Source organism: Anabas testudineus, chromosome 17, assembly GCF_900324465.2.
Source record: "Anabas testudineus chromosome 17, fAnaTes1.2, whole genome shotgun sequence".
Classification (NCBI taxonomy): Eukaryota; Metazoa; Chordata; class Actinopteri; order Anabantiformes; family Anabantidae; genus Anabas; species Anabas testudineus.
In genome coordinates this window covers 22,768,468-22,796,444 of record NC_046626.1, presented here as the reverse complement: position 1 = coordinate 22,796,444, position 27,977 = coordinate 22,768,468, and the positions used below count along the sequence as shown (strand labels likewise).

The following is a 27,977-nucleotide window of genomic DNA, read 5'->3' as shown; positions in this document are numbered from 1 at the left end:
AATGTGTACATGTAAAATGTGTAGACCTATCCCCTTAAAACTAAAACATCCCATTGTGATAATTATCTTTACATGAGATGCGTGTACTTGGTTTAGCAGCACTAAATTACTCAGACGTCCTGTGATCTGTCAGTGAGCTGCATTCTAAACATTACATGTATCCAGGTTCAGGTCAGTGGCAGATGAACCCTGTGCATCAGTTTCATTCAAAGAAAGTCCTTCCTGGATGTTTGTGCAGAGCTGGTGTCATGTTCATTAGAGTTTTAAATCACCTGTTAGAACACAGATCTATTGTTTAGATCTGTAAGAGGGTGACATTTGTATCCAATGGTAACAAATATTGTACATTTTCAAAATAAGATATACAGAAACCTTTATAGAATACATATTACAAAGCCTAATATGGAGCCTTGTGGTACTCCACCTGTGATAGATCAGAGTAAGAAGTCATTATCAGTTTAAACAGGTCAAACAATCAGCAGGTCCAAGACGATGGAATGAGATTTGGTTCTGGTACAAAAAAAACAGCAGAGACTGGATGGAAAGTTACCACCAACAGTTAGCAGCAACCTGGAGAGAGAGACAGAGCAGACAGGGATCTTAAATAGTCCCTGGTCCTGGTGTAATCACTTACCCAGTAGGACCTACTGGGTAAGTGATCAGTAGGTGGTCAGTAGCACAGGAGCACCTCAGGGGACTGTCCTCTCACCTTTCCTCTTCACCCTGTACACCTCAGACTTTCAGTACAACACTGAGTCCTGCCATCTGCAGAAGTTCTCAGATGACTCTGCAGTGGTTGGGTGTATCGGCGGTGGGGAGGAGACCGAGTACAGAGGTCTGGTGGACAGTTTTGTGAAGTGGTGTGGGAACAACCATCTCACCTTGAATGTAAGCAAGACCAAGGAGATGGTTGTGGACTTCAGGAGGAAGAAAACTGGCTTTGACACTGTGTCCATTCTGGGTGAGAAGGTGGATGTGGTGGAGAGGTACAGATACCTGGGAGTTCACCTGGACAACAGACTGGACTGGAAGTTCAACACAGAGGCTGTATACAGGAAGGGACAGAGTAGACTCTACTTCCTGAGGAAGCTCAGGTCCTTTAATGTGTGCAACAAGATGCTGCACATCTTTTACCAGTCTGTTGTAGCCAGTGCAATATTCTTTGCTGTCGTTTGCTGGGGCAGCAGCATCAGAGCCAGCGACACTAAGAAACTGAATAAGCTGATCAGGAAAGCTGGCTCTGTGCTGGGGGCTCCTCTGGAACCTTTACAGCAGGTGGTGGAGAGGAGGATGCTGCACAAACTACTGAGCATCATGGAGAACAGCTCACATCCTCCCCACAGCCTGCTTATCAAACAGCGGAGCAGCTTTAGTCAGAGACTTCTCCAGCTCCGCTGTGACAAGAAACGGTTCAGGAAGTCATTTGTGCCAACAGCCATCAGTCTGTACAATGACTCCCTGACAGAGAGTCAGTGTCCACGCTGTTGGTTTAACAATGTGTAACTTAGTCACTTTACATTCAAGTCCTACAGTGTGTTTAGTTGTTATTATTGTGTATACTGTCTATTCTTGTACTGTGTCTCGTGTATTGTTGTGTAGATTATGTTATGTTATGTTACTTATGTTCAAATGTTTTCTGTGTAATGGCTGTTACAACACCAAAATTTCCCCTTGGGGATCAATAAAGTATCTATCTATCTATCTATCTATCTATCTATCTATCTATCTATCTATCTATCTATCTATCTATCTATCTATCTATCTACCTACCCAGTCACATGCAGCCAGGGACACAGGCAGGGAGCAGAAATGAACTGAAGGGAAGGTTTAGAAACAAAAAGAGGCAAGAATGAATTAAAAGACTGAAAATGATTCAAATAATTTAAATACCTGAAGTTCAGGACTAAAACAAATCCTCTGTTACCGTCAGGAGAGCGGACTCTGCTCTGCTCTGTCCTGTGATGTTCACAATGTTGAATTTGTCTAAGAACCGAGAACACAGAGAGCAACCTCTTCATAAATCGTAAAAGAGGAGAAAAGAATAAAAATGAAAGGTTTAGGTTTTGGTTTTTGTTTTCTAGTTTTATAAAGTAACCTCCTCTGTATTTTCAACATGTTGTAATTTGATGTGGTGTACCACATGGGTTAGTCCTGGGTGTTCTTAAGTACAAATGTTCAGTCACCACGTCACTTCAGATTATTTGGGAATAAACTAAGTTCAATAACAGTTGGTTTATAACACATGAAGTGCTGGTGACAAAGACCACTATTAAATTAAAGGAGTCAAAACCTGGGAAAAAACCTTTACACCTCTACATGATTCTAAATGCTGCCACCAGTCTGAGAACCAGGAGAAGTGAAACTACAGATCTAATAGGAGACAGAGGTTCAGGGAGGAGCTGAGCTGTTACTGAACTATAGAAGAGAGAGAAACTTGTAGATTCTACAGAGTTTAATACACAAACCAGAAACATTCACTGTACTCAACATGATGTCATCAAAGTATTTTGTACCTTTACTACTGTTATTATTCATTCTAAAAGGTTTGTAAGATTCTTAAAACATGTCTCAATGTTCATGTTCACATGTGAATTCCTTAAATTGGGACTTTTCAACATGTTATAACTGAGTTTTCTTTTTCTTTAGGTCTCAGCTGTCAAGGACTCACTGCAGCCAAGGTTGAAGAGTTCAGTGTAGAAGGCAGCTCTGTTACTCTGTCCTGCAAATACTCCAAAGGTGCTGCTGAATATTTCTTCTGGTACCGACAACATCCAGGAAAACACCCAGAGTTCCTCATCTCTCACTTGGAGTCAGGAGAGATAACAGCAAATCCAGTTTCTGGACTGTCTGTGAAAGTGAGTGAGGATAAAACCCTCATGGATCTTCAGATCTCGTCTGCTGCAGTGTCTGACTCTGCTGTGTACTACTGTGCTGTGAGGCCCACAGTGACAGCAAAGCCACAGTCTCTGTACAAAAACACCAGCTGACACACTGACAAGCTGCTGGAAGCCTTTCTCCACCTGTTGAAGTGAACGTTTTCCCTCCACTAGAGGGACACATTATCCAGTAGGCGGTGCTCTACTTGTGCACTGTGTTCAACCATTCTGTCAATAAGAACTGCTGCTGTGAAGAGAACAATTCTCACACTGAATGTTGAACATCACACACTTTCTCCTGCTGCTTTCAACCTTGTTGTACAGATGGAACATTGGCTGTGGATTATTCTTGCTGCTCTTTGCTTTGGTAAGATGGGAAATAAACCTACTGATTGTTCTCCATTAATCAATCCTCTTTATTGATCCATCTCTTCCTCTGCATGTTCTGTTCTTCCTCAGAGTGTAAAGGAGAAGACAAAGTGATCCAGACAACAGGAGATGTTACTGCTACTGAAGGAGACGCTGTTACACTCAACTGTATGTTTGAGACTAGTGACTCATTTCCCTATTTGTTCTGGTACAAACAAGAAAAAAATAACTTTCCTAAATACATTTTGCGACGTGACACGATTGGAACAAAGGATAATGCTCCAGAGTTCAACAAGCAAAGATTTGATGCTGCAATCGAAGACAAATCCGTTCTTCTGAAGATCCAGAAGCTTCATGTGTCTGACTCTGCTGTGTACTACTGTGCTCTGAGGCCCACAGTGACAGGAAACAGCAAAACTCTGTACAAAAACCTTTGGAGCAAAGAAACAGAAAACTCCACAACATCCACTAGAGGGACTCACACACTGTTCAACTCTGATGGTTTGATGAAACAGTTTCATTTCATTTTTGTAGTGATAAAAGTCAGAACATCAGACATCAATAAAGTGCAAAATGAAAAGCAGCATTTAGGCAAATATAGTTTAACTTTACATCATAACTGTAAAACTAAAAATAGTTTATCATAAAGTTCATAACAACCATGACAACAAATACAAAGTCAGACTGGTTCATCTAATGTGTTTCAACTTACTTTTAATTTACTTTACACATGACTTTGATGAAACCATTCTGGTAAAAATAATTTGAGTTTCCACTTCTTTTATTAAACCAGTTTTCAGCAACCTTTAACACCCAAAGATCCATTTGGACCCAGTTTCCACGGAAAAAACCCACAGAGCCGCAAATACCTTTTGGCATCTAAAATGAACATAATATTGTTTTTTTCACCTTTACGCTTTGTATAAAAAACTAAAGTGTGTTTCTTATGACATTTATGAAGTGCTACAGAGAAAATTAAATTTAATTTATCTAATGAACACATTTTGAACTTTCAAAAAAATATGACACAAATAAATAATTAAATAAATAAATAAATAACACGTCGAGTTGAAGGTCTCTTTCAAATGAATGAAAAAGCTGAACTTAAATTATCCACGCAGCAAACAGAAGATGCTGTTAGCTGCCGAGCGTGTATCGAACATTAATTAAAAAATTTAACTGGAAAAAAAAGCCCTACGTCACCAAACAATGAAAAATAAATATTTGCAAAACATCTGCATACACATTTATTTTACCAAGTCGTAGCTGTAAGAAGTCCTTTTCATCTTTACACAGGACTGTAAGCCGTCGTCTGTGTTTGTTTTTAACGTAGTTCATGGTGAAGAGTAGCTGCTCACATATGTATGTGGATCAGAAGATCGACAGAACTCCAAATGCATATTTCTTCATGTTTATGTAGCTGTCTGTGATGAATTCCATGTTTCAAACATGAGTTTGTCCGGCCTTTGAAGGCTCTCAGTATCACTCTATTTGTGATTCTATATTCAATTTAATACTTATACATTTATTTTCCCAACCCACGTGGAGCTTCAACAAAGATGAAGAATTAAGAATAAACAACAAATCAAAAGAACCCAAACATATTTGTTGGCACTAATACAAAACTTTATAGATAATGTTTCTGAGAACAACCTCCCTGATGTCAACCAGTCTGACTTAATGAGCGCTCACTCCACAGTAATGGTCCTTTGTACCTTTGACACTGAAGCACCAGATCCTTATTTCTCCACTCTCTGATCTGGGCGTCACTGGTGCAGCTCTGATCTGGCTCAGGTCTTACTTATCTGGACAAATCTCCAAGGTATCTTGGTGGGAACACATTTCTAATTCTCACAGTCTCCCAAACGGTGTACCGCAGGGCTGTGTTCTTGGTCCTCTTTTCTTTTCCATCTGTACTACACATCTCTCTGTACATTTCTGCAGGATTCCCCGACTTCAGAGCTAAATGTTTTCTGTTTGCAGTTACGGGTCGAACCAATGAAAGCAGATGGCCACCCAACCTGAGCCTGGCCCTTCTGAAGTACTTATAAATTGAGGTAGAATTGCTCTGATACAGAAATAATCTGAGTAAATGTAACTCTGAAAGGTAGAGAAATCTATTTAATGTCACCACCCACTGAAGTCCAAGTCAACTAATGAGATTGTTTTTGTGTCCAGAGCAGAAATGTTGGAGGAACTAAAAGCACAATCAGCTTGATGTTGAGGAGAAGGGCTGTGCAGCAGAGAGGCGGTTTAGTTGCTTCATTCTACTGCAGTGGAAGAACATTGTTCATCTGCTGTCTGTTTGGCTTCAAGACATGTTGCTTTACCTCTTTCTCTGTTTCTCTCACTTTATAGGTGAGTTTATAACATAGAGGAAAATCATGTTAACCTGTTGGTTAATATATTTTATCTGATATTGTTAATGTCAAATCTTAAAATGCATCCTAACATTATCAGTCTCTTGATGTTAGACTCTCTTACAGACTAACGGACATGAATGAAACTTATTTTGCAGCCATGGGTTCTATGAACAGCATCAGTCCAGAAAAAACTTTAGAAGTTGTTACAGAGGGAAGAAACATCAACCTGACCTGTAAATATGAAGGTGGTATCTACAACATCCAGTGGTACCGACAACATCAGAGATCCAGACCAGAGTTCCTGCTCTCCATCACAGAAGGAGGATTGATTCATCCACCTGATCCTGATTTTCCAGCTCGCCTTGATAAAACAGAGAAATGTGTGGATCTGGAGATCATCTCAGCTAAAGTGTCTGACTCTGCTGTGTACTACTGTGCTCTGCAGCCCACAGTGACAGGAAACAGTAAAACTCTGTACAAAAACCTTTGGAGCAAAGAAACAGAAAACTCCACAACATCCACTAGAGGGACTCACACACTGTTCAACTTTAACATATAATTTTTAGTTATACTTAGAGTTGAACTGACAGCTGAGACCCATTCACCAACGAGTTTAAATAGTCTACAGCTGTTTTCTGTGGGTTCCTGTTTTTGATGAATCCTGTTTAGTCTGGGTGGATGAGTATGGGGGTGACAGTCTCTACACCAGTAGCTTTGGTAATAACTTTTAAATCTGTGTTGATGATGTTCTTTCTCTCTCTTGTTTTTGTATCTTTAGAATAAACTGAATTTATTTGTGAGTCACAAATAAAAAGACAATGATCCTGACTGGTTTAGACAGAAACTATGTTTCCATGTTGACCACGTTTTTCAGTAAATTTCCAAATTGAAGAAAATGAGTTTTATCTAAGATCTAAAGACTTTACTGAACATATTTCTGTGTGTAGTTTCGACTCTGAGCTGCTGCAGAACAGTCGAATCAAAAGCTCAGAGCGCAGGATACTGTAGGATACCTGGTCCCAGGCCTGCTGCCCTGCTTCTCTTCCAGCCATCCCTGTACTACCCACTGCTGATTACCTGGATCAGGTGCATCTTCCAGATTCTGTGTCAGGTAATTTCTTCCACATACACAAGAGGCACCTCCACTCCTCACTGAAATAAAGTAAAGTTTCTCCCTATAGAAGATCAGCATGTCTGCTGATTCTCCTGATGTAGAGTTTAGCTGTGATGTCCAGTGACGAGGTGAAGAGTTTAGTGACCTGTGATTCAGAGTTTAGACATATGTCTAACTATTCAGGATTCTTGTACATCTGACATCCACAAATTCTTATCCAATTCAAACCATAGATTCAAAATCCAAATCCCAACAACACATTCAAGATCCAACACAGAAAAGCAGAGAGCCGTGTGCCAGTGACGAGGGGCAGGTGGGGACTGAAGACAGGAACAGACACAGGTTGGTAGCACAGGAAATCAGGGAGATAATCAGGCTGAAGAGTAGGTGCAGTCGTATCTTACACTGGATGAATGGAACAAAGCAAGTTAAGGAAACCAGTGACCGAGCACATATCATCAGAGAGTGGTCGATGGACTGAACAAAATCTCAGGAGGAACAGAGGGAATGAAGATGAAACTAATTCAAGAAAATAAAGTGTCAGGAATCAGGAAGTCAAGGACAAAACCCTGACAATGTCTGTCTTATAAATGATGACTTCATTAACTTTGTATGACAGTGATCACATGATGAGTTGAAGTAACAGCAACAGGCAGAAGTTGGATGGAGTCAAACACTAGTCTCTCTGTGAAAGTCCTGTTTTTGTTGTATCACCCATCAACCCTGCAGCACTGGGACAAATTAACTGTTAACATTTATTTTACAGGACGACAGTTTTGTACAAAGTGTGTTTACTGTAAAGTCACTGTAAAATATCAAGTTACTAAAATAAAGACAAAATCTGGAGGTGATGAAGCTTCTTTCTACCGTGACCTGCTTTGGTTTAACAATAGTCTGAAGAAGAGAAAGTGGACATTCAGCAAATATTTCTGAGACTGAGCTGATTAGGAATCAAATAATCTCACTGAGTGAACTGAACATTGGAAGGAGGAGAATCTCTAACGGGTTCTTACCTGGTCCCACCCACTGAAGTCCAAGTCGACCAATGGGATTGTTTTTGTGTCCAGAGCAGAAATGTTTGAGGAACTAAAAGCACAATCAGCTTGATGTTGAGGAGAAGGGCTGTGCAGCAGAGAGGCGGTTTAGTTGCTTCATTCTACTGCAGTGGAAGAACATTGTTCATCTGCTGTCTGTTTGGCTTCAAGACATGTTGGTTTGTTAAGTCACTCAAATCTTGGTTTAGATCCCTCCACCTGCTTCTGATGAGTCAGAGATGAAGATCTTAACCCTGATTTTTCAGGACATTTGAAAGTTGTTCAATGAAACAAAGGAAACACAAAGACAAAATCCTCTAAACCCAGATTCAGAGTTAGAGGGAATCCCAAACTTACAAACCTACTAAATAAAGTTAAAGTATTAATGAACTAAAGTGGATCCAAAGTTTCTCTGTTACATCATTTTAATGAAACCTTAAACTAAAGTGTAAATAAACATGGTTTCTACTGATTATTATGACCCTCTTATTTTAACTGCTTCAACATTGGTGGATCAAATGACCTGGTCCCACCCACTGAAGTCCAAGTCAACCAATGAGATTTGTGTTTGTGTTTGTGTGTCCAGAGCAGAAATGTTGGAGGAACTAAAAGCACAATCAGCTTGATGTTGAGGAGAAGGGCTGTGCAGCAGAGAGGCTGTTTAGTTGCTTCATTCTACTGCAGTGGAAGAACATTGTTCATCTGCTGTCTGTTTGGCTTCAACTCCTCCAAAGACATGTTGCTTTACCTCTTTCTCTGTTTCTCTCACTTTATAGGTGAGTTTATAACAGAGGAAAATCACATTGAGCTGTTGGTTAATATATTTTATGTGTCAAATCTTAAAATGCATCCTAACATTATCCATCTCTTGATGTTAGACTCTTTTACAGACATGAAATATTAACTGACATGAATAAAACTTATTTTGCAGCCATGGGTTCTATGAACAGCATCAATCAAGTAAAAACCGAAGAAGTTGTTACAGAGGGAAGAAACATCAACCTGACCTGTAAATATGAAGGTGGTATCTACAACATCCAGTGGTACCGACAACATCAGAGATCCAGACCAGAGTTCCTGCTCTACATCACAGAAGGAGGATTGATTCATCCACCTGATCCTGTTTTCCCAGCTCACATTGATAAAACAGAGAAACGTGTAGATCTGGAGATCATCTCAGCTAAAGTGTCTGACTCTGCTGTGTACTACTGTGCTCTGCAGCCCACAGTGACAGGAAACAGCAAAACTCTGTACAAAAACCTTTGGAGCAAAGAAACAGAAAACTCCACAACATCCACTAGAGGGACACTAGAGCTCCAATTGACAACAGAAGTTATTTAAAGGCACTTTACAGTGAAAGGTTTAAGATCTTCAGACCTAAGACCAGCATCACTTTGGGACAGGATGCTCCAAATTTTAAACTGTTTTTGTTAGTGTCTCTGAGATTTTTAGGCCCAAACAGTATAACCTCTGTCTTGTCTGGATTTAGGAGAAAGAAATTGGAGGACATCCAGGCCTTTATGTCTTTTAAGCAGCTTGAAGTTTGACTAATTGATTAGTTTCTTCTGGTTTCATAGATAAGTATAGCTGGGTATCATCTGCATAACAATGGAAATTTATAGAGTGTTTCCTAATAATCTTGCTTAAAGGGGACATATATAAAGTGAAAAGAATCGGTCCAAGCACAGATCCCTGTGGAACTCCATAGCCGACTTGGCTGTGCATGGAAGACTCATCATTAACGTGTACGAACTGAAATCTATCCAATAGATACGATTTAAACCACTCTAGTGCTGTTCCTTTGATTCAAATGACATGTTCCAGTCTGTGTAATAAAATGTTGTGATCTATAGTGTCGAATGCAGCACTAAGATCTAACATGACGAGTATAGAGAGTAGTCCATTGTCTGATGCTAGTAGAAGATCATTAGTGACCTTTACCAGTGCTGTTTCTGTACTATGATGTACTCTAAATCCTGACTGGAAATCTTCATACAAGTTATTGCTACGCAGGTGGTCGTACAATTGCTTAGAAACTATCTTTTCAAGGATTTTAGAGATAAAGGGCAGATTGGATATTGGTCTATAATTCGCTAAGACCCCTGAGTCCAGAGTAGGCTTTTTGAGTAGGGGCTTGACTACAGCAACCTTAAAAGCCTGTGGTACGTAGCCTATTTGTAAAGATAGATTGATCTGATCTAATATGGATGTGTTGATCAAAGGTAAGACATCCTTGAGGAGTCTAGTCGGGATGGGATCTAAGAGACATGTTGATGGTTTAGAGGAATTAATTACTGAAATTAATTCAGAATGATCTACGGGGAGGAAGCAGTCTAAGTACGAGCGTGGATCTAGAGTTGTTGTACAATCCATGCTATATGCAGGGATGATCTGATCAATTTTTTCTCTGATAGTTATGATTTTATTTGTAAAGAAATTCATAAAATCATTGCTGCTGAGAGGTGAGGGAATACTAGGCTCAACAGAGCTATGACTGTTTGTCAGCCTGGCTACCATGCTGAAAAGAAACCTGGGGTTGTTCTTATTTGACTCTATTAATATATTGATATAGTGCGCAGGCGCGAGCCTTGCTGCAGCCGATTTACCGCTGTTCTCATCTTGTGATGTCTTTTTCTGTATTTTATCTTATTATTTTTATTCCTTTTGTGTAGATAAGTTACTAGTTTTTGAAATTAAGTTTTACCCTCTCACATCATGTTGTTCGAGAGAGTTTTTATCTCCGTTTTTACCTTTGGTTTCATTCTCTCACTAATCCGAAAGACCGGAGCGCAACAGCTGCTCCATCACCATGGAGACAGCTCCTTTGTTTACACCCGGGATCAGCTGATCTTACTGAGGACGGCCGGAGTAAAGGATCAAACTTTAAACATTCCAGAGGAGATCAGAAGAAGGACAACGAGGGGATGTAGAGGAGGCAAAAAACAGCAAGGAGGAAATAAAGAACAGAGAAGAGCGATGTTCAGAGAGAAGGTGAGAAGATTCAAACCTCATCTCCCCTCTCTGATTATGGGTAATGTGAGATCACTGGACAATAAAATGGACGAACTGACAGCTCTAGTGAGGATGGAGAAAATCTTTACAGAGTGTAGTTTAATGTGTTTCACAGAGACATGGCTGCATGATGGTATTCCTGACTCCAGTGTTAATATAGACGGTTTTAGCACCGTGACCTGGGACAGGAGGAGAGAGGAGAGCGGTAAGAGGAGAGGAGGGGGGCTCGCCGTTCTCATTAACAACAGGTGGTGCCATCCTGGTCATGTCACTGTGAAAGAGCGTGTATGCAGCCCTGATATTGAACTGTTGGCTGTGGGACTTCGTCCATATTATTTGCCCAGAGAGTTTTCTCACTCCATATTAATCTGTTTACGTTCCTCCATCCGCTAACGCCGCTGCTGCGTGTGACGTCATTCAGACGGTCACCTCCAGCCTGCAGACCAGACACCCTGACGCCTTCTTTATGATCTCTGGAGACTTTAATCACGCCACCCTCAATAAGACACTTCCTACCTTTACCCAGTTTGTGAGCTGTCCCACCAGGGGGGAGAGGACATTGGACCTGATGTATGCTAATGTTAAAGATGCCTACAGCTCCACTGCCCTCCCCCCTCTGGGAAAGTCGGATCACAACCTGGTACATCTCCTCCCACAATACACACCTTTGGTTCAGAGGCAGCCTGCCACCATTAAAACTGTAAAGAGGTGGACAGAGGGGGCACACCTTGCCCTGCAGGGATGCTTTGAAGAGACAGACTGGAAGTCTCTCTGTGAACCTCACGGTGAGGACATTGATGGACTGACAGACTGCATCTCTGACTACATTAATTTCTGTGTGGACACCCAGGTACCTACAAAAACCATTTGCTGCTTCCCAAACAATAAGCCCTGGGTCACTCAAGACATCAAAGCCATCCTGAATGACAAAAAGAAAGCATTCAGATCAGGAGACAGGGAGGCAGCAAGGAGGGTCCAGAGACTGTTGTCTGTCAAGATCAGGGAGGGGAAGGAGACTTACAGGAGAAAACTGGAACAGAGTCTTCAACAGAACAACACCAGGGAGGTTTGGAGGGGCATGAGGACCATCACTGGCTACAAGTCCAGCAGCCAGGAGAATGTGGGGACAGTGGACCGAGCCAATGAATTGAATAATTTCTTCAATCGATTCCAGGCTGATCCACAGAGCCCACTTCAGTTCACCAACTGCTCCTCAGTCCCTCCCCTACACGACTCAGCCACCACCCTAACAATCTCAGCTGAGCAGGTGAGAAGAGAGCTGAACAGGCTTCACCCCACAAAGGCTGCAGGTCCTGATGGAGTCAGCCCAAGGGTGCTGAAAGCCTGTGCTCCTCAGCTATGTGTTGTTCTCCAACACATCTTCAATCTCAGCCTGCACCTGGAGAGAGTTCCTCTAGGGTGGAAAAAGTCGTGCCTTGTTCCAGTGAATAAGACGCCACGTCCCAGAGTCCTCAATGACTTCAGACCAGTGGCTCTGACATCACACATCATGAAGGCTTTTGAGAGGCTGATCCTGGAGTCCCTCCGACCTCTGGTCAAACCCTCACTTGACCCCCTCCAGTTTGCTTATCAACCCCATATTGGAGTGGATGACGCCATCATACACCTTCTCCATCGCACCTACACCCACCTGGACAAGCCTGGGGGCTTAGTGAGGATCATGTTTTTTGATTTCTCCAGTGCATTCAACACCATCCAGCCTGCACTGCTGGGAGAGAAATTAAAAAACATGCAGGTCAACACTCCCCTGATTTCCTGGATCATGGACTACCTCACCAACCGGCCACAGTACGTCCGCCTGCAGAACTGTGTGTCTGACACTGTGGTCTGTAGCACACGTGCTCCACAGGGGACAGTTCTGTCTCCATTCCTCTTCACCCTGTACACCTCAGACTTCAGGTACAACTCAGAGTCCTGTCATCTTCAGAAGTTCTCTGATGACTCTGCAGTTGTAGGATGTATTAGGGGTGGAGATGTCACAGAGTACCGTGGAGTGGTGGACAGTTTTGTTGACTGGTGTGGACTCAACCATCTGCAACTGAACATCAATAAAACAAAGGAGCTGGTGATGGACTTCAGGAAATCTGGGAGTCCTGTCATCCCTCTCTCTATACAGGGGGAGGAGGTGGAGGTCGTGTCCGAGTACAAATACCTGGGAGTGTACTTGGACAACAAACTGGACTGGACCAAAAACTCATCAGCATTGTACAGAAAGGCTCAGAGCCGGATGTACTTCCTGAGGAGACTCAGGTCCTTCAACGTCTGCAGCACCATGCTGCGGATGTTTTATGAGTCTGTGGTGGCCAGTGTCATCTTCTATGCTGTGGTCTGCTGGGGCAGCAACATGAAGGTGGCAGACACTAAGAGACTAAACAAGCTGATTAGGAGGGCTGGCTCTGTTCTGGGGGTGGAGCTGGACCCTCTACATGTTGTGGCTGAGAGGAGGATGCTGTTCAAACTCCTCTCAATCTTGGACAACCCCTCCCACCCACTGCACAGTGTGTTGGCTGGACAGAGGAGCACGTTCAGCCAAAGACTTATTAACATTAAATGCTCCACAGAGCGCCACAGGAGATCCTTTCTACCTGTGGCCATCAATCTGTACAATTCCTCCCCCCTCTGTAAGGGGTTGGGGAAGTGAAACTGTCATATACTTGTGACCTAATTTCATTTATCTATTTTCTATTCTACATATTCTGTATATATATTGACTTTTTCAGTATTGATGTTATTGTGTATTTATGTTGGTGTTGGATCTTTCCTGGTTGTGGTTCCTTTTCTTTCTGTCTGTTTTGAGAACAATGGTAATGAGGCAAAACAATTTCCCTCTGGGATTAATAAAGTTTTTTGAATCTTGAATCTTGAATTAATGAGGAGTAATATGAAGTTCTAGCTTTAATTGTAATTACCTGAAAGTTAACTTTGTGCTGTGGTTCATCCTGTGATGTTCAGTGTTGTCTATATAAGACTGACTTGACAGAAAACCAGTAAAACCTTTTTACATCATGGATTTTTTCATCATGAAATAACAATAATCTTTTCCTTTGGGTTTCAGCTATGAAGAGTTGAGTTTAGAAGGAGACTAACTCTGTTCCACAAATACCCTAAACTGTCAACTGGTGATTAACAATATTCAGGAAATCCACAGAAAAACTTCAAGAATCTTGGACAAACACAGAGTTTAGAATTTACTTTGAAATGACAGGAAGAAGATGGACGTGGATCAGTTAGAGTGTAACAGCAAATCCTCCAACATCTAATACAGACGACACTTCCAAACGTCGAACTATGTCAAACCAAAGTTGAAAACAATAAATGTTTAACAGTATTATTAACAATGACCTTTTCCCCCCATGAAAGATTTTATAACACGTGAAGTGTTGGTGTTAAAGACCATCCAAGAATCAGATGAGTCAAAATTAAATCAAATTATTACTCGTACCACTTATTGTCTGGATGTAATATTCAACACTGAGGTTTTCTGTCATTGTGAAATAATTAATGTTGTTTCCACCATAAAACAATAATTAACTTCTTCTTATGTTGTATGAATCTGATCTATTCTGTAAGTCACTGCAGCTACATTTATATTAATGTTGTTAAAAAACACATTTAAACACTAAAAACAAACATATATTAAACCTTCCAACCTTCACCTGATTCTAAATGCTGCCACCAGTCTGTGAACCAGGAGAAGTGAAAGTACAGATCTAAGAGGAGACAGAGGTTCAGGGAGGAGCTGAGCTGTTACTGAACTACAGAAGAGAGAGAAACTCATAGATTCAGTGGAGTTCAGCACACAAACCATTTCCTTTAATCATCATGCTGTCATTGGACTGTGCTTTGGTTTCTCTACTGCTTCTCTTCACTCTAACAGGTCTGTTAGGTAGAAAATAGGTTTTATTAACCAACATCTTCACTGGTCACTGAGTCTTTTCTCATCTTTTAAATGTGTTTTTCTTTCAGGTGTCAGCTGTGAAGATCTCACTCCTGTTAACAGTGAACAGTTCACTATTGAAGGAAACTCTGTTACTCTGATCTACAATTACCCCAAACTATCAAGTAGTAATTATTTCTTCTGGTATCGACAGTATTCAGGAAAACCACCAGAGCTCCTCATCTCACACTCTGCTACAGGAGCAGTGGGAACTGAAAAAATCTCTGGACTGAAGGTTAAAGTGGAACAAAAACAACTCATGATGAACATCTCCTCTGCTGCAGTGTCTGACTCTGCTGTGTACTACTGTGCTCTGCAGCCCACAGTGACAGGAAACAGTAAAACTCTGTACAAAAACCTTTGGAGCAAAGAAACAGAAAACTCCACAACATCCACTAGAGGCACTCACACACTGTTCAACTTTACTACATCAGTGTTTGTGTTTCTCTGTCTTTGTATCTTTAAATAAAAAGACAAAGTCTCAAATGGTTTTGACAGACATATTTCTTTGTTGACCATTCTCCTCAGTAAGTTTCTAATTTAATGAATAAATCATATTTGGTCTAAAATCTTTCTAAAAGACTTTCCTCAGGTTGTTTGTGTGTAGTTTAGTCTCAGAGCTGCTGTTGTCAAAGCTCAGAAACTGTCTGGACAAACAAAGAAGTAATAAATGATAAAACAGTAAAACACACTAAATACAGAGGCAGAAACAGCCTCTATTATTTAAGAGACTGACGGTCACTTGTATCTTCTGCTTATTTCCTTGTTTCTCCCCATGGACAAGTTACAGACAGACCAACACCCTCTACCTGGTGAACCTACTTCAGCACTGATGGATGAACCTGAGACAGTCCTAGAATCAAGCAAAGCTGCTGCTGCTCTTCCAGCCACGTTAACCATGAGTACATCATGTGGCCCCAGACCCTGATGGACCATCACCCACAGCAGAGCCATCAGACTTACCTCATGCTGCAGTGGCCCTGGGTTGGATCCTATACTTGTAGTATTTGAGTCCAGTCTGGAAGCTGGACAGGTTTCCACTAACTGAGAGTTTGTGATCAGACTCTGGGACATGTTTTAGACCCACTCTCTGACCTTTGGTGACAAACGTCTATCAAACAGCTCCGTAACAAGGATTTCTGCAGCCTGATCCTTGGGGATCCATTCTGGTATCATCCAGTCTTGATGCAGGTTAGAAAGGGAACTGTAGAATCTGGTCTGATACCCGGTTCTGAGTCTTTCCAGTGTGTTAAAGAGCCGGTCTTCCTGTCCACACTTTATCTGGTCTGTGATGTGCGGCTGCTAAGCACCTTAAAATACAAGATACCGTGGCCTAATCCAGAACCCCAGACACTGACAGGGTGTCCAGATCTTAGTCTGAGGCAGGTTTCCTCCTTCACTTTTCTTTTGTCTCGTCTCCTGATCCGGTTTGTTAAGTCACTCAAATCTTGGTTTAGATCCCTCCACCTGCTTCTGATGAGTCAGAGATGAAGATCTTAACCCTGATTTTTCAGGACATTTGAAAGTTGTTTAATGAAACAAAGGAAACACAAAGACAAAATCCTCTAAACCCAGATTCAGAGTTAGAGGGAATCCCAAACTTACAAACCTACTAAATAAATTTAAAGTATTAATGAACTAAAGTGGATCCAAAGTTTCTCTGTTACATCATTTTAATGAAACCTTAAACTAAAGTGTAAATAAACATGGTTTCTACTGATTATTATGACCCTCTTATTTTAACTGCTTCAACATTGGTGGATCAAATGACCTGGTCCCACCCACTGAAGTCCAAGTCAACCAATGAGATTTGTGTTTGTGTTTGTGTGTCCAGAGCAGAAATGTTGGAGGAACTAAAAGCACAATCAGCTTGATGTTGAGGAGAAGGGCTGTGCAGCAGAGAGGCTGTTTAGTTGCTTCATTCTACTGCAGTGGAAGAACATTGTTCATCTGCTGTCTGTTTGGCTTCAACTCCTCCAAAGACATGTTGCTTTACCTCTTTCTCTGTTTCTCTCACTTCATAGGTGAGTTTATAACATAGAGGAAAATCACATTGAGCTGTTGGTTAATATATTTTATCTGATATTGTTAATGTCAAATCTTAAAATGCATCCTAACATTATCCGTCTCTTGATGTTAGACTCTTTTACAGACATGAAATATTAACTGACATGAATAAAACTTATTTTGCAGCCATGGGTTCTATGAACAGCATCAATCAAGTAAAAACCGAAGAAGTTGTTACAGAGGGAAGAAACATCAACCTGACCTGTAAATATGAAGGTGTTATCTACAACATCCAGTGGTACCGACAACATCAGAGATCCAGACGAGAGTTCCTGCTCTCCATCACAGAAGGAGGATTGATTCATCCACCTGATCCTGTTTTCCCAGCTCGCCTTGATAAAACAGAGAAACGTGTGGATCTGGAGATCATCTCAGCTAAAGTGTCTGACTCTGCTGTGTACTACTGTGCTCTGCAGCCCACAGTGACAGGAAACAGTAAAACTCTGTACAAAAACCTTTGGAGCAAAGAAACAGAAAACTCCACAACATCCACTAGAGGGACTCACACACTGTTCAACTTCAGTTACCAAGATCTTGTCTCTGTGTCATGAAGTCTAGTTCTGTCTCAGTCACAGTTGACTTGTTTCTGTCCACAGAGAAACATTTTCTCCTCTGTGTTTTTTCTAATTTCTTCATTTTCAGAGACGATTTGACAAAGTCTCAAACAACATGAACAAAAAACAGAAAAACCTTTTAAATTGACTTTGAAACAGTAAGTGAACAGGTGACTGAGTCGTTTACACAGTTTTATCTCAGTGTTAACTGAACCCTGTTCACTTCAAAGCCTCAAATTTACATGAGACAACTGATAATTATGTTCACCTTTACTAGTACAAACATCATTCAGACTCTCAACACTTTTTTCTCTGCTTGTAAGATATATAGAAACATACAGATGATGTACATGAATCTAATTAGCAGCCATGACTTGCTTTAACATGTAAAGTAGTTGTTTGTTAGTGGTTGTCCATTGGATGTGTTGCTTAGCAACAGTGAAGAACCAGTCCAACTGTAACTATTTGTGTTGATGGAGACAAATAACTGATTCAATACAAATATCAGCACGGCTGTGACACCTACAGCACTCAGCCTGCAGACCACAGCCGTGCTGATATACAGTCCAACAGCACTCCTGCTCATGTGGTGTTGTTTAATTCACAAAAAAGATGCCAAAGGAAGCCTCTATAAAATAAATATTACTGGACCTAATATGGTGCCTAGTGGTACTCCACCCAAGATAAGTCAAAGTAAGAGAACCTCTTCTCATTTGTAACAGACCAATCTGTCCTGGAGGTCAGAATCAAACCACTGAAGGGAAATGCCAACATGCTGCAGGTGGTCCAGGAGGACGGAAACATCGACTGTGTTACAGACAGCATCTTTTAACACAGTCCTAAACTGTCAACTGTTCATCATTTCTTCTGGTTCTAGCAATATCCAAGAAATCCACTGTCCTGCCACTAGATGGTGGAATAATACCACATATCGTGGCTGCGTGGAAAATGTTTTTGAGTTTTGTTCTGTTACGCTTGTCGTAGTTTTGGTCACAGGTCAGTCATGCTAACAGAGTAGTACAATAGTATCTGTGTAAATATCAAATCATATCTTGAGTTCTGCAGATCACAGGAATTCTATGTCAGTAAGTTCAAATACTGGTTCAGATAACTTTATATTGTAAAAACGTGTTTCGATGTTTGAACAACGATGTGAACGCAATGTTGATCTCCTTTAGCACGTTAAATGGGAATTCCAATATGAATTAGCACCAAGCTAATAGGCTAGTTTTTAGCATATCAAGACAGAATTTCATTTTTCTTTCACTGGGATGAGAAGCGTGTGAAACTGTTTGCAGATATTTAAATATGTCAGTTTTGATGTGGTTGATTTATATATGTTTTGTTTGTTTCAGTTTCACAGTGTTTTTATTTTGGAGGCAAATAAAAACAACAACAATAATAATAATCACTATTACCATTTCACAGACTGACCACTGAAATTAAAGCCACCTCTGTACAACCAGAACAGATGAATACAGCTCTCATTACACCTTTACTAAAACCCAACAAGGATCCAACTCTTCCTTCCAGCTACCATAAAGGGCAGATTGGATATTGGCCTATAATCTTAAACTCCTGAGTCCAGAGTAGGCTTTTTGAGTAGGGGTTTGACTACAGCAGCCGTAAAAGCCTGTGGTACGTAGCCTATTTGTAAAGATAGATTGATCTGATCTAATATGGATGTACAGATCAAAGGTAAGACATCTTTGAGGAGTCTAGTCGGGATCTAAGAGCCATGTTGATGGTTTAGAGAAATTAATTACTGGAATTAAGGGAGGTTCTGTTACAGTTCCTCACTTTGTCCACTGTCGGTTGGTTTTATTCTTGTCTCTCTCCTTCTTCTGCCACTTCCTGTTTTGGACTTCCTCTTCCTCCACTCACTGGACTCATTACTGACTGATTAAACTCACCTGTTAGTCTCAGTTGTTTTATAAGTTCCCCTCAGTCTTTTATTTGTTGCTGGTTTGTTACATCACACATGGTTAGGGTACTCTCTCCTTGTTTATCGTTTGGATCTTGTTCGTGCTACACCCTCCATCACTCCAGTTTGTTTGTTTCATCAAGCGCTTTCAATGTTTTATGGACTTTGTTCCCGTTTGTGAGTTTGTGTTGTTGCCTGCTATTCCAGTGCCTTTTCCTACTTCTTACTTTGTATTGTTTGGTTCATCTGTCTGTTAGCGTCTTCCTGCTTTAGGCAGTGATTTTGTTTACTTTGTATTGCAGCAGTGAGTTTGTTTGTGTTTTAGTTTGTATGTTTGTACTTTGACTGATTAGTTGGTTTATTAGTTTGTATTTTTCCTGTAGAATTTTCTGTTGTTACTTTATATGTCCGTTTATGTTTTTCTCTTTAAGTTGGTACTTTGTTAGTATTTGGTTCCCCGTGTCCCCTACATTTAGTTAATAAGTTATCCTTATTGTTCTTACCCGTTTGTCCAATTGTACCAGGATCTGAGTCATTTTATTTCAAATATTTCTGATTTTATTTTTTAAAGAAACTCATGAAGTCATTGTTAAGGGGATACTAGGCTCAACAGAGCCATGACTCTTTGTCAGCCTGGCTACAGTGCTGAAAAGAAACCTGGGCTTGTTCTTATTTAACTCTATTAATGAGGAGTAATATGAGGTTCTATCTTTAATTGTAATTACCTGAAAGTTAACTTTGTGCTGTGGTTCATCCTGTGATGTTCAGTGTTGTCTATATAAGACCGACTTGACATAAATCAGTAAATCTTTTAATTTCATCTTATAATAGGAAAGGATTCGCTTCCTGGGCTAGGATAAGAAACCTGGCCTGCACAGAACAGGACCAACTATTAGGACAACATTCAGATATATAGATCATATACACATTCTGTCAATAAGATGATACATGGTACATGATTTATAGTTCGAATTGTCACAACAGACAACAGTTCAACCATACAATTGCTGGAAACAGACAATTATAACAATCAACTAAATCAGCAATTAATCCATTATTAGTATTAAATATCTTAACACATGTATGCAAGTGATTAGGGAGTGAGCTAGTGCCCGCGCTAGGCTAACAACCCTTAGCAATACATACAAAATACAAACAATGCAGTGTGGTGCTAGCATAACTACAACAAAGCAAACACTCCCCAGTCCCCGGTTGTAAAATACCTCATACAGCACAACAAGGTGTGTTTGCAAATGGCCTGAGACATCTACAACTGAGAGTCATACCAGTAAGTGACATGACATAAATTAACAGAAGATTCCCCAGATATAACATTTAGGACCCTACCTGCAGCAGCTCCAAACTTCCTCACTCCACCATTAACATGAAGCGCCGCCATTTTTAAATAGCCGGAAGTCCCGCGAAATCTCGCGGTAAGCCCCGCGAGAAACCTCGCGAGATTTCAGACATCAGAACGGCTGGGTTACATAAGTCACTGCAGCTACATTTATACTACTGTTGTTAAAAAACAAACAAACATTTAAACAGTAAAAACAAACATACACTCACTGGCCTCTTTATTAGGTACACCTTACTAGTACCAGGTTGGACCCCCTTTTGCCTTCAGAACTGCCTTAATCCTTCATGGCATAGATTCAACAAGGTAGTGGAAAGATTCCACAAAGATTTTGGTTCATATTGACATGATAGCATCACACAGTTGCTTCAGATCCATCCATGATCCATGATGCGAATCTCCCGTTCCACCACATCCCAAAGGTGCTCTATTGGACTGAGATCTGGTGACTGTGGAGGCCATTTGAGTACAGTGAACTCATTGTCATGTTCAAGAAACCAGTCTGAGATGATTTGCGCTTTATGACATGTTGTTTTATCCTGCTGGAAGTAGCCATCACAAGATGGGTACACTGTGGCCATAAAGGGATGGACATGGTCAGCAAAAATACTCAGGTAGGCTGTAGCGTCGACACGATGCTCAATTGGTACTAATGGGCCCAAAGTATGCCAAGAAAATATCCACCACACCATTACACCACCCCCACCAGCCTGAACCGTTGATACAAGGCAACATGGATCCATGCTTTCATGTTGTTGACGCCATATTCTTGTTTGGTCACAGACTAAGTCCAATAACAGCTTGTTTATAACATATGGAGTGCTGGGGACATAGACCATTATTAAATCTAAGGAGTCAAAAACTGGGAAAAACCTTTACACCTTCACCTGATTCTAAATGCTGCCACCAGTCTGTGAACCAGGAGAAGTGAAACTACAGATCTAAGAGGAGACAGAGGTTCAGGGAGGAGCTGAGCTGTTACTGAACTAGAGAAGAGAGAGAAACTTGTAGATTCTACAGAGTTTAATACACAAACCAGAAACATTCACTGTACTCAACATGCTGGGCTTGGTGTGTTATGTACAAACTCTGCTGTTATTCTCTGTTCTAAAAGGTACGTTAGATACATACAAAGTATGTTTCAGTGTTATATGAATATATAGATCTATGAATATGAACTGATCTTTAAATGTTTTTAGGTGTCAGCTGTGAAGATCTAACTCCAGTAAAGAGAGAAGAGTTCAGTTTAGAGGGAAACTCTGTTACTCTGATCTACACATTCTCCAAAAAAGCAGCTGCTGGTGATGAGTTTTACTGGTATCGACAACATCCAGGAAATCACCAGAGTTCCTCATCTCTCACTCAGGAACAGGCAACATAATCCAAAGTCCAGTTTCTGGACTGTCTGTGACAGTGAGTGAGGATAAAACCCTCATGGATCTGCAGATCTCCTCTGCTGCAGTGTCTGACTCTGCTGTGTACTACTGTGCTGTGAGGCCCACAGTGACAGCAAAGCCACAGTCTCTGTACAAAAACACCAGCTGACACACTGACAAGCTGCTGGAAGCCTTTTCTCCACCTGTTGAAGTGAACGTTTTCCCTCCACTAGAGGGACACATTATCCAGTAGGCGGTGCTCTACTTGTGCACTGTGTTCAACCATTCTGTCAATAAGAACTGCTGCTGTGAAGAGAACAATTCTCACACTGAATGTTGAACATCACACACTTTCTCCTGCTGCTTTCAACCTTGTTGTACAGATGGAACATTGGCTGTGGATTATTCTTGCTGCTCTTTGCTTTGGTAAGATGGGAAATAAACCTACTGATTGTTCTCCTTTAATCAATCCTCTTTATTGATCCATCTCTTCCTCTGCATGTTCTGTTCTTCCTCAGAGTGTAAAGGAGAAGACAAAGTGATCCAGACAACAGGAGATGTTACTGCTACTGAAGGAGACGCTGTTACACTCAACTGTATGTTTGAGACCAGTTACCCAAGTCCATATTTGTTCTGGTACAAACAAGACGTCCATGGACCTCCAAAGTACATGACAAAAAGTTTCTCAAACACAGTAGATAAAGCTCCAGGGTTTGACAACGACAGATTTGATGCTGCGATCGAAGACAAATCAGTTCCTCTGAAGATTCGGAAGCTTCATGTGTCTGACTCTGCTGTGTACTACTGTGCTCTGAGGCCCACAGTGACAGGAAACAGCAAAACTCTGTACAAAAACCTTTGGAGCAAAGAAACAGAAAACTCCACAACATCCACTAGAGGGACTCACACACTGTTCAACTCTAGCGGTTTCACACAATCATTCTCAAATTGTCTCAAGTAATGTAAAAAAGAGAGAATTTATGCAAACGTCATGATAAAACACTGAAACCTATTAAAACTAAAGCCAACAAAGAGCAATAGAAGTCAATAACAGGTAGATTTCAGCATAAGGTAAAGAGAGAACAATTGTCCCTGTAAGTCATGTTTTATAGGTCAGGTGAACCTCATCAGGTGACTAACCTCCTGTATTAGGCAACTACATCCTGTTAGTACATGACAACCTCCACTGTTCACACTGTTCAACTCTGATGATTTGATGATGAAACAGTGTCGATTCTTTGTAGCTGTAAAAGTTAGAACATCAGTCAACAAAATACAGAGATGGAGATGGTTCAGGTGACTCTGAACCATTTCTCAGTCATTGTGGTAGAGATTAGTTGGCTGAGGGACCAGACTCCTCTCTTATGTCCTCTCCAATTACAGTGTACTGTAAGAATAAGAATGTGAACCATGTCATTTGTCATAAAATGTGATCTGATCTTCATCTAACTCTACAGTATTAATAAATTGAATGTGCCTAAACACAAAACATTTTCATCCTTCATGTCTTTATTGAGAAGAACCATAAAATCCATAAAGTGTTTATGGAAAAAGTATGTCTGAACCCTCTCAAAAAACTAACTGGAGTCAGGTATTAACATACCTGGAGTCGTATTAAGAAAATCTGTTTGTAGATGTGAAGTAGAGCTACTTTGACTGACAAGAAACACTCTAACTTATGTGCCATGCCTCACCAAAAAGGAGCTTTCAGAGGATCCACAATCAAGAATTAATGATTTACATAAATCTGGAAAGGGTTACAAAGTGATGTCAAAAACATTAGAAATTCACCAGTCTGCAGTTAAACAATCTACAAATGGAGACACTTTGGGACTGTGGCTACTCTACCAAGAAGTGGGCGATGAGTCAAAATGACTCCAAGAGCAACAACAAACAAACTCTCATCAATGAGATAAAGACCAGACCCTAAGTGACAGTCAAAGATTTGAAGGCATCATTGGAACTGGCTAACATCTGTGTTCATGAGTCTACAGTAGGTAAAACATTGAACAATCTGTGTCTATGGCAGGACACCACGAAGGAAGCTGCTGTTTACTAAAAAGAACATTACTGAACGTCTGAAGTTTAACAAAGAGCACATTGACACTCCACAGCAGTATTGGTAAAACTAGACTGATGAAATTATATTAAACTATTAACTATTCAGAAAGAACACACAGCACTACATCTGGTGTAAAAAGTCACTGCATATAACCATGAAAACATCTTCCCAACTGTAAAGTATGGTGGAGGTAACATCATGATTTGGGCCTGCTTTGCTGCATCAGGACCTGGCCAGCTTGCAGTGATTGAGAGGAAGATGAATTCCCAAGTGTATCAAAAAGTTCTTCAGCATATTGTGAGAATGTCTGTACGTCAGCTGAAACTAGAAGTAGAAGTTGAGTGATGCTACAGGACAATGACCCAAAACACACAACAGAACGACTTCAGAAAAACAAAATCCACCTTTTGGAGTGGACAAGTCAGAGCCCAGACCTCAACCCAACAGAGATGCTGTGGAACGACTTGAAGAGAGAGCCACACATGAGACGTCCAAAGAATATGACAGAGCTAAAGTAGTTCTGCAGGAAGAATGGACTAAACTTCCTCCTGAAGGTCTGATCCACAGCTACAGGAAGAACCTGGATGAGGTTTTTGCTGCCAAGGGTTCACATACTTTTTCTTCTAGCACTAGGTTTCTGTGGTTGTTCTCAATAATCAATTGATGTGATTAATACAGAAAACTTGATCTATCTGCAGCTTTCAACACTGAATGACCAGATCCTTCTTTCTGCACTCTCTTATTTCTACTTCACTGGTAAAGCACTGACCTGACTCAGGTCCTACTTCTCTGGAAAACCGTTCTACATTTAGGAGGCTTTAATGTAGGAAACATCCTACAAGTAGCAAAGTCAGATTACATCAGGCTTTGGTCACATCATAGGTTCAGTTTTGAGCTACAACTGGCTCCATGGAGGAGAATGAGGGAGAATGTCCTTTGGACTGAACCAAACCTCCTATTACATTTTATCAGGTCAGTGAAACCATCCACAGTACTGCAACAGGTCGTCTCAAAGAGTTGGTTCCATTTTAATGTGAAGCTCAGTGAATTTCACCAGGAACAAATGTTTCATTTTACTGTGACTTCCTAAAATAAAGAATCTTTACTGATTCTCTCGCTGCATGTTCTGTTCTTCAGCAAAAAAGGTTTTATCTGAACATGAATCAAAGAGTCAAAACGGTCACAAGTTTCTGTAGATTCCTCCTTCAGTTCAGACTTTATGTGGTGGTGATGATGATGATGATGATGATGATGATGCAGCATCACTGTCATTCTACAGCTTCCATCAGTCTGAATGGAAACAGAGCACAGTAAGAGGAGGAGCTCCACCACTGAATATGAAAAGCTTCATTGAGGAAGTGAAGAGCTGCTGTCTTCTCTCTATTGTTCATTCAGTACAAGTGAAAATAATGTTACTGCTCTTCATCTGGATGATGATGGTCTCCTTTCAGACTGGTGAGTAATCAGACAGCATCAAGTTGTAAGAACAGCTGGTAACATGTGGACAAAGGTTTAGTTTATGAGTGGTTCGGGTTAGGGAACTGAATTTACTACTAAACTCACTTTAAAGATATTTTGATATTTTTCCAGGATCCTCTGAGGATTTACTGAAACCATTTAAAGATGTGATGATGGCTTTGGAAGGAGACCCTGTGACTCTGTCCTGTAATTATTCAGGATCTGTCAACTACCTCTACTGGTATCAACAGGAGTCCAGTTCATCTCCACAACTTCTCAGCACAGAATATTCAGAGAAAACAGAAAGGTTCTCATTTAGACACAACAAAACAAGAAAGGAGTTTCATCTGCAGATCTCCTCTGCTGCAGTGTCTGACTCTGCTGTGTACTACTGTGCTCTGAGGTCCACAGTGACAGGAAACAGCAAAACTCTGTACAAAAACCTTTGGAGCCAAGAAACAGAAAACTCCACAACATCCACTAGAGGGACTCACACACTGTTCAACTCTGATGATCCAGAAGACTCTTTGTGTTGGTGATTAAAACAACAGACTTTTAGATATTAGATGTTATTCAACTTGTTTTACACACAGATTGTTATTAGAAACAGGAAATATCTATTATATATCTATTAATAAGCCATAAAAGTTGCAGTAGATTCCTACATAAAGTTACATCAAAGAAACTCTCAACACTACAACTTTACATTTACTAGAGCTGGAAAACAACAGCTGCAAGGAAAACGCATTGTTTCCTCCCTCCTACAGTCCAACATGGTACAGTCCAACATGGTACAGTCCAACATGGCACAGTCCAACATGGCACAGTCCAACATTGGACAGTCCAACATGGTACAGTCCATACTGCCAACACCTGGTGGAGCAAAGGGGGCGTTCATGTTCACTCGTTAATGAGAGCATCATCCTGAACCAGGAAGTGGACCTGGAAGAAAAGAGGAACCAAACCAATGAACACATAATTAAGTGAAACCTACTAAATAAAGTCAAAGTATTAATGAACTAAAGTGGATCCAAAGTTTCACTGTTACATCATTTTAACCAAACCTTAACCAAAAGTGTAAATAAACATGGTTTCTACTGATTATTACGACCCTCTTATTTTAACTGCTTCAACATTGGTGGATCAAATGACCTGGTCCCACCCACTGAAGTCCAAGTCAACCAATGAGATTGTTTGTGTGTAAAGAGCAGAAATGTTGGAGGAACTAAAAGCACAATCAGCTTGATGTTGAGGAGAAGGGCTGTGCAGCAGAGAGGCTGTTTAGTTGCTTCATTCTACTGCAGTGGAAGAACATTGTTCATCTGCTGTCTGTTTGGCTTCAACTCCTCCAAAGACATGTTGCTTTACCTCTTTCTCTGTTTCTCTCACTTTATAGGTGAGTTTCCAACTAATCCGTGTCTCATTGAACAGAATGATGATCTCAGCTCCAGTTGACTTGTTTCTGTCCACAGAGTAACACTGTACAGGGACATTTTCCACTGTCTTCTCCTCTCAGCATCATGGACAATGTTCATCTAATGGCTTCATTTTCTCCACTTTTTCCAGGACTAATAGCTGGAGACAGCATCTCTGCTGAACAACATTTAGTCAGTGGAAGAGAAGGAGAATCTGTCACACTCAAATGTAGAAATCAGACAGATGATGATGATGTTTTCCTTCACTGGTACAAACATCATTCTGAGCTTCAGGCTCCTCAGTTTATTCTGTGGAAAGGAGCAAAATCATGGAGTGATAGTGAATATATCCCTGATAAACGATATAAATCCCAAACATCACCTTCATCAACTGAACTGACCATAAGCAGACTAACCCTGGCAGACACAGCTCTCTACTACTGTGCTCTTGAAACACAGTGATACAAAGAGAAGAAGAGGCTGTACAAAAACCTGACCACAGATATCTGACTACTCTTCAAAGAGGAGGGAAGTGGTATTCAAACCACAGCTTCATATCAGATGGATTCTGCTAATTCCTGTTTCCTCACAGTCACTGTGGTTCCAGCTGCTAATGAAACACTGTGGGAGGATTCACATGAGCAGCAAATCCACATCAACCACAAACCAACTGGATGAGGATTCAAACACAGCAGGAAAAGAACAAAATGTGTACAGGTTGAAAGAAGAATGGACCCGATTAAAAAGAACAGACACAAATAGAGAGTGAAAATCATTGAATTTTCAAGTTAAATAGAGAAAAGGGAGATAATCCGGCAGCAGGAAGTGAGGCACAAAGACACTAGAACACAAAGTAGCAACAGAAATTCACTGCACCAAAGCAGGCAATAAACCCACAGAGCAAAGCAAAGGCACCAGTCCAAGATCCAAAGGAAAATCCAGAATTGAGCGAAGGTCCAAACACAATGAATCTAAAATGGGCAAAAGCAAAAGCAAAGTCTGAGGAAACACAGTGCAAGGTCGTGACTAGAAATCAGA

At 40.8% G+C, this 27,977-nt stretch overlaps 1 pseudogene and 1 gene segment (V, D, J or C); both read left to right on the top strand.

The window, feature by feature from the left end:
• The first annotated feature begins 2,434 nt into the window (after nt 1-2,434).
• The window catches only part of LOC113163896, a 67,484-nt gene continuing 41,941 nt past the window's right edge, over nt 2,435-27,977 (top strand). Inside the window, 1 exon segment of the V gene segment in view lies at nt 2,435-2,543. Coding sequence covers nt 2,489-2,543 — 55 coding nt within the window.
• LOC117152981 lies at nt 21,288-22,345 on the top strand (annotated as a pseudogene).